Source organism: Oncorhynchus masou, unplaced genomic scaffold, assembly GCF_036934945.1.
Source record: "Oncorhynchus masou masou isolate Uvic2021 unplaced genomic scaffold, UVic_Omas_1.1 unplaced_scaffold_877, whole genome shotgun sequence".
NCBI classification, from domain to species: domain Eukaryota; kingdom Metazoa; phylum Chordata; class Actinopteri; order Salmoniformes; family Salmonidae; genus Oncorhynchus; species Oncorhynchus masou.
This window is the reverse complement of record NW_027015233.1, coordinates 183351-193350: the sequence shown is the minus strand read 5'-3', so window position 1 is coordinate 193350 and position 10000 is coordinate 183351. Positions and strand designations below refer to the sequence as shown.

The 10000-nt window shown below is 49.0% G+C and overlaps 1 protein-coding gene across 1 annotated transcript in view; it reads left to right on the top strand.

Moving 5' to 3' along the window:
* The window catches only part of LOC135537959 (tuberin-like), a gene marked incomplete at its 3' end in the record, with an annotated part of 74613 nt that overhangs the window by 18716 nt on the left and 45897 nt on the right, over window positions 1–10000 (top strand). Inside the window, 7 exon segments of the mRNA XM_064963969.1 lie at window positions 189–315; window positions 537–680; window positions 1990–2127; window positions 4130–4233; window positions 4893–4974; window positions 5074–5229; window positions 9411–9530. Of these exon segments, the coding sequence (XP_064820041.1) occupies window positions 189–315; window positions 537–680; window positions 1990–2127; window positions 4130–4233; window positions 4893–4974; window positions 5074–5229; window positions 9411–9530 (871 nt within the window).

Here is a 10000-nt window from a genome sequence, read left to right as displayed (position 1 = left end):
CGTCTCTCTCTCTGTGTGTGTGTATGTCTAACCTGTCGTCTCTCTGTCTGTGTGTGTGTGTGTGTCTAACCTGTCCTCTCTCTGTCTGTGTGTGTGTGTGTCTAACCTGTCCTCTCTCTCTCTCTGTGTGTGTGTATGTCTAGCCTGTCCTCTCTCTGTGTGTGTCTAACCTGTCCTCTGTCTGTCAGGGCGTATATGGAGGATTCTCCGTTGCTGAGAGGAGCAGTGTTCTTTGTAGGGATGGCTCTATGGGGGGCGCACCGTCTCCCAGCCTTAAAGAACACCCCTACCCTGGTCCTCCCATCATTCTATAAGGTAGGATCCAGAGAGAGAGGGAGGGAGGGAGGGGGTAGAGAGGGAGGGAGGGGGTAGAGAGGGAGGGAGGGGGTAGAGAGGGAGGGAGGGGGTAGAGAGGGGGGGAGGGAGGGGGTAGAGAAGGAGGGGGGGAGAGATGGAGGAAAGATTCAGCATTTTAAAGGTGCATTAGAGGAGTTTTTACTTTGACCTCTGACCAACCCCTGACCTTTAACCCCCAGGCGATGTGGTGTGCCAACGAGATGGTGTCGTATGAGATCGTTCTGTCCGTCACCCGACTGATAAAGAAGTATGGCAAGGAGCTCCAGGTGGTCACATGGGACATACTGCTAGGGATCATAGAGAGGTTACTACAGCAGATTCAGGTACACACACACACACACACACACACACACACACACACACACACACACACACACACACACACACACACACACAGAGAAAATGAATGTAATTCTCTCTCCAGTCGATAGGCAGTGCAGAGCTGAAGTCCATAGTGTTTGATCCATAGTGTTTGAGTTCTACATTTACATTTACATTTAAGTCATTTAGCAGACGCTCTTATCCAGAGCGACTTACAAATTGGTTCTCTCTCCAGTCGATAGGCAGTGCAGAGCTGAAGTCCATAGTGTTCGAGTTCTCTCTCCAGTCGATAGGCAGAGCAGAGCTGAAGTCCATAGTGTTTGAGTTCTCTCTCCAGTCGATAGGCAGAGCAGAGCTGAAGTCCATAGTGTTTGAGTTCTCTCTCCAGTCGATAGGCAGTGCAGAGCTGAAGTCCATAGTGTTTGAGTTCTCTCTCCAGTCGATAGGCAGAGCAGAGCTGAAGTCCATAGTGTTTGAGTTCTCTCTCCAGTCGATAGGCAGAGCAGAGCTGAAGTCCATAGTGTTTGAGTTCTCTCTCCAGTCGATAGGCAGAGCAGAGCAGAGCTGAAGTCCATAGTGTTTGAGTTCTCTCTCCAGTCGATAGGCAGAGCAGAGCTGAAGTCCATAGTGTTTGAGTTCTCTCTCCAGTCGATAGGCAGTGCAGAGCTGAAGTCCATAGTGTTTGAGTTCTCTCTCCAGTCGATAGGCAGAGCAGAGCTGAAGTCCATAGTGTTCGAGTTCTCTCTCCAGTCGATAGGCAGAGCAGAGCTGAAGTCCATAGTGTTCGAGTTCTCTCTCCAGTCGATAGGCAGAGCAGAGCTGAAGTCCATAGTGTTCGAGTTCTCTCTCCAGTCGATAGGCAGAGCAGAGCTGAAGTCCATAGTGTTCGAGTTCTCTCTCCAGTCGATAGGCAGTGCAGAGCTGAAGTCCATAGTGTTTGAGTTCTCTCTCCAGTCGATAGGCAGAGCAGAGCTGAAGTCCATAGTGTTCGAGTTCTCTCTCCAGTCGATAGGCAGAGCAGAGCTGAAGTCCATAGTGTTCGAGTTCTCTCTCCAGTCAATAGGCAGAGCAGAGCTGAAGTCCATAGTGTTCGAGTTCTCTCTCCAGTCGATAGGCAGAGCAGAGCTGAAGTCCATAGTGTTTGAGTTCTCTCTCCAGTCGATAGGCAGTGCAGAGCTGAAGTCCATAGTGTTTGAGTTCTCTCTCCAGTCGATAGGCAGAGCAGAGCTGAAGTCCATAGTGTTTGAGTTCTCTCTCCAGTCGATAGGCAGAGCAGAGCTGAAGTCCATAGTGTTTGAGTTCTCTCTCCAGTCGATAGGCAGTGCAGAGCTGAAGTCCATAGTGTTTGAGCTGCTGACTACAGTGGAGGAGCTCTATGAGCAGAACGGCTTCCATGGATCATCTGACAAGTTCTTCAGTCTGGTGGAGAAGTGTGCTGACAAAAGACCTGTAAGTCACTCCTCCTCTTCCTCCTCTTCCTCCTCTTCTCCTTTCCTCCTCTCATAGGCCCTCCGCTTCCTCCTCTTCTCCTTTCCTCCTCTCATAGGCCCTCCGCTTCCACCTCTTCTCCTCTTCCTCCTCTTCTCCTCTCCTTCCTCTCTCCTTTACTCCTCTCATAGGCCCACCTCTTCTCCTCTCCTCCTCTTCCTCCTCTTCTCCTTTCCTCCTTTCCTCCTCTCATAGGCCCTCCACTTCCCCCTCTTCCCCGTCTTCTCCTCTTCTCCTCTCATAGGCCCACCTCTTCTCCTCTCCTCCTCTTCCCCCTATTCTCCTCTTCTCCTTTACTCCTCTCATAGGCCCTCCTCTTCCCCCTCTTCTCCTCTCCTCCTCTTCTCCTTTACTCCTCTCATAGGCCCTCCTCTTCCCCCTCTTCTCCTCTTTTCCTTTACTCCTCTCATAGGCCCTCCTCTTCCCCCTCTTCTCCTCTTCTCCTTTACTCCTCTCATAGGCCCTCCTCTTCCCCCTATTCTCTTCTTCTCCTTTACTCCTCTCATAGGCCCTCCTCTTCCCCCTATTCTCTTCTTTTCCTTTACTCCTCTCATAGGCCCTCCTCTTCCCCTCTTCTCCTCTTCTCCTTTAATCCTCTCATCGGCCGTCCTCTTCCTCCTCTTCTCCTGTCCTCCTCTCATCGGCCCTCCTCCTCTTCTCCTTTCCTCCTCTCATCGGCCCTCCTCCTCATCCTCTTCTCCTTTCCTCCTCTTCTCCTTTCCTTCTCTCATCGGCCCTCCTCTTCCTCCTCTTCTCCTTTCCTCCTCTCCCCCTCTTCTCCTTTCCTCCTCTCCCCCTCTTCTCCTTTCCTCCTTTCCTCCTCTCCCCCTCTTCTCATTTCCTCCTCTCCCCCACTTCTCCTTTCCTCCTCTCATCGGCCTTCCTCTTCCTCCTCTTCTCCTTTCCTCCTCTCATCGGCCTTCCTCTTCCTCCTCTTCTCCTTTCCTCCTCTCATCGGCCTTCCTCTTCCTCCTCTTCTCCTTTCCTCCTCTCATCGGCCTTCCTCTTCTCCTTTCCTCCTCTCATCGGCCTTCCTCTTCCTCCTCTTCTCCTTTCCTCCTCTCATCGGCCTTCCTCTTCCTCCTCTTCTCCTTTCCTCCTCTCATCGGCCTTCCTCTTCTCCTTTCCTCCTCTCATCAGCCTTCCTCTTCTCCTTTCCTCCTCTCATCGGCCTTCCTCTTCCTCCTCTTCTCCTTTCCTCCTCTCATCGGCCTTCCTCTTCCTCCTCTTCTCCTTTCCTCCTCTCATCGGCCCTCCTCTTCCTCCTCTTCTCCTTTCCTCCTCTCATCGGCCCTCCTCTTCCTCCTCTTCTCCTTTCCTCCTCTCATCGGCCTTCCTCTTCTCCTTTCCTCCTCTCATCGGCCTTCCTCTTCCTCCTCTTCTCCTTTCCTCCTCTCATCGGCCTTCCTCTTCCTCCTCTTCTCCTTTCCTCCTCTCATCGGCCTTCCTCTTCCTCCTCTTCTCCTTTCCTCCTCTCATCGGCCCTCCTCTTCCTCCTCTTCTTTCCACCTCTCATCGGCCCTCCTCTTCCCCCTCTTCTCCTTTCCTCCTCTCATCGGCCTTCCTCTTCCTCCTCTTCTCCTTTCCTCCTCTCCCCCTCTTCTCCTTTCCTCCTCTCATCGGCCTTCCTCTTCCTCCTCTTCTCCTTTCCCCCTCTCCCCCTCTTCTCCTTTCCTCCTCTCATCGGCCTTCCTCTTCCTCCTCTTCTCCTTTCCTCCTCTCATCGGCCCTCCTCTTCCTCCTCTCCCCCTCTTCTCCTTTCCTCCTTTCCTCCTCTTCCTCCTCTTCTCCTTTCCTCCTCTCATCGCCTTCCTCTTCCTCCTCTTCTCCTTTCCTCCTCTCATCAGCCCTTCTCTCGCTCTTTTTTCCGTCTGTGTCTCTCAATCTGTGTGTGATGTCTGTTATTTGCCTTCACTTTGTCTTCCATTGTTCTTATAAGGAGTTGTTGTTGTGATGTCATCAGGATGCGTCGGTGCTGACTCTGATATCGTACCGGGCCCAGTCCATCCAGCCAGCTAAAGACGGGTGGATCCAGAGCCTCCACCGCCTTATGGAGAAGTTCTTCAGGTAACTGTATCGTGCTGTATGGTCGCCACGGATACCAACACAGGCAGTCGCCATGGAAACAAAAATCAAACTAAAAGTTGTTATAGGTGCCCGTTGAGTGATTGTCATTCCCGTCTTATGTTGAACATTATTTAGGGAAAGAAAGTTTGTGTTAAACTGCTTCTCTCTCTCTCTGTCTCTCTCTCTGTCTCTCTCTCTGTCTCTCTCTCTGTCTCTCTCTCTGTCTCTCTCTGTCTCTCTCTGTCTGTCTCTCTCTCTCTCTCTCTGGGTCTCGGTCTCTCTCTCTCTCTCTGGGTCTCTCTCTCTCTCTTTCTCTCTCTCTTTCTCTCTCTCTCTCTCTCTCTCTCTCTCTCTCTCTCTGTATCTCTCTCTCCTCTCTCTGGGTCTCTCTCTCTCTCTCTTTCTGTATCTCTCTCTCCTCTCTCTGGGTCTCTCTCTCTCTCTCTTTCTGTATCTCTCTCTCCTCTCTCTGGGTCTCTCTTTCTCTTTCTCTCTCTCTCTCTCTCTCTCTCTGGGTCTCTCTCTCTCTTTCTGTATCTCTCTCTCTCTTTCTGTATCTCTCTCTCTCTCTCTCTGGGTCTCTCTCTCTCTCTCTGGGTCTCTCTCTCTTTCTGTATCTCTCTCTCTCTCTCTCTGGGTCTCTCTCTCTTCCCCCCCAGGAATGAGAGTCGTAGTGTGATCAGGATCAAAGTGCTTCACATCCTCTCCTTTGTCCTCAGCACCAACCGCCAGCTCTACGAGGTACTCACCCACTCACTCACCATCAAACTATTCTCCTTCACCCCCTCTCCCGTTCTCTCCATCTCTCCCTGCGTGTTCATTCTGTCGTCTCCTCCCCAGGAGGAGCTGATCGAGGTGGTGGTGGTTCCTCAGCTCAGTGGGATAGCAGAGGACAGAGACCTGGCTGTGAGGAGACAGGCTACCCAGCTACTGGTGGACCTGGCTGAGAGCTGTAGTACACACCACTTCACCAGCCTCCTGGACATCATTCAGAGGGTAGGAGACACACACCACTTCACCAGCCTCCTGGAGGGTAGGAGACACACACACACACCACTTCACCAGCCTCCTGGAGGGTAGGAGACACACACCACTTCACCAGCCTCCTGGAGGGTAAGAGACACACACCACTTCACCAGCCTCCTGGACATCATTCAGAGGGTAGGAGACACACACCACTTCACCAGCCTCCTGCAGGGTAGGAGATACACAAACACACACACACCACTTCACCAGCCTCCTGCAGGGTAGGAGATACACACACACACACACACACACACACACACACACACACACACACACACACACACACACACCACTTCACCAGCCTCCTGCAGGGTAGGAGATACACACACACACACACACACACACACACACACCACTTCACCAGCCTCCTGGAGGGTAGCAAGCAGGAGAAATGTAACCGTTGGAGGATGAGGGATGAAGCAGGAGAAATGTAACCGTTGGAGGATGAGGGATGAAGCAGGAGAAATGTAACCTCTCTCAGATTCATAGACAGAGCTGTGGAAGCAAGGATCAACCATCCATAAAGACAAATAACTCAGAATATCAGAGCGAGCATGTGGAAGTTATACTCTTCATTGGTTACATACACAGGGTTAGCAGATGTTATTGGTCAAATACACAGGGTTAGCAGATGTTATTGGTCACATACACATGGTTAGCAGATGTTATTGGTTACATACACAGGGTTAGCAGATGCTATTGGTCACATACACAGGGTTAGCAGATGCTATTGGTCACATACACATGGTTAGCAGATGTTATTGGTCACATACACAGGGTTAGCAGATGTTATTGGTCACATACACAGGGTTAGCAGATGTTATTGGTCACATACACAGGGTTAGCAGATGTTATTGGTCACATACACAGGGTTAGCAGATGCTATTGGTCACATACACAGGGTTAGCAGATGTGATTGGTCACATACACATGGTTAGCAGATGTGATTGGTCACATACACATGGCTAGCAGATGTTATTGGTCACATACACAGGGTTAGCAGATGTTATTGGTCACATACACATGGTTAGCAGATGTGATTGGTCACATACACATGGCAAGCAGATGTGATTGGTCACATACACATGGCAAGCAGATGTGATTGGTCACATACACAGGGTTAGCAGATGTGATTGGTCACATACACAGGGTTAGCAGATGTTATTGGTCACATACACATGGTTAGCAGATGTTATTGGTCACATACACATGGCTAGCAGATGTGATTGGTCACATACACATGGCAAGCAGATGTGATTGGTCACATACACATGGCTAGCAGATGTGATTGGTCACATACACATGGTTAGCAGATGTTATTGGTCACATACACATGGTTAGCAGATGTTATTGGTCACATACACATGGTTAGCAGATGTTATTGGTCACATACACATGGTTAGCAGATGTGATTGGTCACATACACATGGTTAGCAGATGTGATTGGTCACATACACATGGTTAGCAGATGTGATTGGTCACACACATGGTTAGCAGATATTATTGGTTACATACACATGGTTAGCAGATGTTATTGGTCACATACACATGGTTAGCAGATGTGATTGGTCACATACACATGGTTAGCAGATGTGATTGGTCACATACACATGGCTAGCAGATGTGATTGGTCACATACACATGGTTAGCAGATGTTATTGGTCACATACACATGGTTAGCAGATGTTATTGGTTACATACACAGGGTTAGCAGATGTTATTGGTCAAATACACAGGGTTAGCAGATGTTATTGGTCACATACACATGGTTAGCAGATGTTATTGGTTACATACACAGGGTTAGCAGATGCTATTGGTCACATACACAGGGTTAGCAGATGCTATTGGTCACATACACATGGTTAGCAGATGTTATTGGTCACATACACAGGGTTAGCAGATGTTATTGGTCACATACACAGGGTTAGCAGATGTTATTGGTCACATACACAGGGTTAGCAGATGTTATTGGTCACATACACAGGGTTAGCAGATGCTATTGGTCACATACACAGGGTTAGCAGATGTGATTGGTCACATACACATGGTTAGCAGATGTGATTGGTCACATACACATGGCTAGCAGATGTTATTGGTCACATACACAGGGTTAGCAGATGTGATTGGTCACATACACATGGTTAGCAGATGTGATTGGTCACATACACATGGCAAGCAGATGTGATTGGTCACATACACATGGCAAGCAGATGTGATTGGTCACATACACATGGCAAGCAGATGTGATTGGTCACATACACAGGGTTAGCAGATGTGATTGGTCACATACACAGGGTTAGCAGATGTTATTGGTCACATACACATGGTTAGCAGATGTTATTGGTCACATACACATGGCTAGCAGATGTGATTGGTCACATACACATGGCAAGCAGATGTGATTGGTCACATACACATGGCTAGCAGATGTGATTGGTCACATACACATGGTTAGCAGATGTTATTGGTCACATACACATGGTTAGCAGATGTTATTGGTCACATACACATGGTTAGCAGATGTGATTGGTCACATACACATGGTTAGCAGATGTGATTGGTCACATACACATGGTTAGCAGATGTGATTGGTCACACACATGGTTAGCAGATATTATTGGTTACATACACATGGTTAGCAGATGTTATTGGTCACATACACATGGTTAGCAGATGTGATTGGTCACATACACATGGTTAGCAGATGTGATTGGTCACATACACATGGCTAGCAGATGTGATTGGTCACATACACATGGTTAGCAGATGTTATTGGTCACATACACATGGTTAGCAGATGTTATTGGTCACATACACATGGTTAGCAGATGTTATTTGTCACATACACATGGTTAGCAGATGTTAATGCGAGTGTAGCGAAATGCTTGTGCTTCTAGTTCCGACCGTGCAGTAATATCTACCAAGCAATCTAACCTAACAATTTCACAACAACTACCTTATACACACAAGTGTAAAGGAATGAATAAGAATATGTACATATAAATATATGGATGAGCGACGGCCAAACGGCATAGGCAAGATGCAGTAGATGGTATAGAGTACAGTATATACATATGAGATGAGTAATGTAGGGTATGTAAACATTAAGTGAATGAGATACCGTAGAATAGTATAGAATACAGTATATACATATGAGATGAGTAATGTAGGGTATGTAAACATTATATAAAGTGGCATTGTTTAAAGTGGCTAGTGATAGATTTATTACATCAATGTTTAATTATTAAAGTGGCTGGAGTTGAGTCAGTGTGTTGGCAGCAGCCACTCAATGTTAGTAGTGGCTATTTAACAGTCTGATGGCCTTGAGATAGAAGCTGTTTTTCAGTCTCTCGGTCCCAGCTTTGATGCACCTGTACTGACCTCGCCTTCTGGATGATAGCGGGGTGAACAGGCAGTGGCTCGGGTGGTTGTTGTCCTTGATGATCTTTATGGCCTTACTGTGACATCGGGTGGTGTAGGTGTCCTGGAGGGCAGGTAGTTTGCCCCCGGTGATGCGTTGTGCAGACCTCACTACCCTCTGGAGAGCCTTACGGTTGAGGGCGGAGCAGTTCCCATACCAGGTGGTGATACAGCCCGACAGGATGCTCTTGATTGTGCATCTGTAGAAGTTTGAGTGTTTTCGGTGACAAGCCAAATGTCTTCAGCCTCCTGAGGTTGCGCCTTCTTCACCACGCTGTCTGTGTGGGTGGACCATTTCAGTTTGTCCGTGATTTGTACACCGAGGAACTTAAAACTTTCCACCTTCTCCACTGCTGTCCCGTCGGTGTGGATAGGGGGGTGTTCCCTCTGCTCTTTCCTGTCCATGATCAACTCCTTTGTTTTGTTGACGTTGAGTGTGAGGTTATTTTCCTGACACCACACTCCGAGGGCCCTCACCTCCTCCCTGTAGGCTGTCTCGTCGTTGTTGGTAATCAAGCCCACCACTGTAGTGTCGTCTACAAACTTGATGATTGAGTTGGAGGCGTGCATGGCCACGCAGTCATGGGTGAACAGGGAGTACAGGAGGAGGCTGAGCACGCACCCTTGTGGAGCCCCAGTGTTGAGGATCAGCGGGGTGGAGATGTTTCCTACCCTCACCACACCACCTGGGGGTGATTTGATTAGAGTGTGTGTGCTCTCTCTTTGTGCAGGTGGCGAGTCGTTCGCTGGTGTGCCCAGGGCCCCTGGAGGTGTCGGAGAGAGACCCCACGGCAGAGTCCCCCATGGAGGATGTCAGGACGGCTATACGAGGCCTACTGGAGATACTGCAGGTACACACACACACACACACACACAGACACACAGACACACACACACACACTGAGACACACACACACACACACACACTGAGACACACACACACTGAGACACACACACACTGAGACACACACACACTGAGACACACACACTGAGACACACACACACACACTGAGACACACACACTGAGACACACACACACACACTGAGACACACACACTGAGACACACACACACACACTGAGACACACACACTGAGACACACACACACACACACTGAGACACACACACACACACACACACACACACACACACACACACACTGAGACACACACACACACACACTGAGACACACACACACACACACACACTGAGACACACACACACACACACTGAGACACACACACACACACACACACACTGAGACACACACACACACACACACACACACACACACACACTGAGACACACACACACTGAGACAC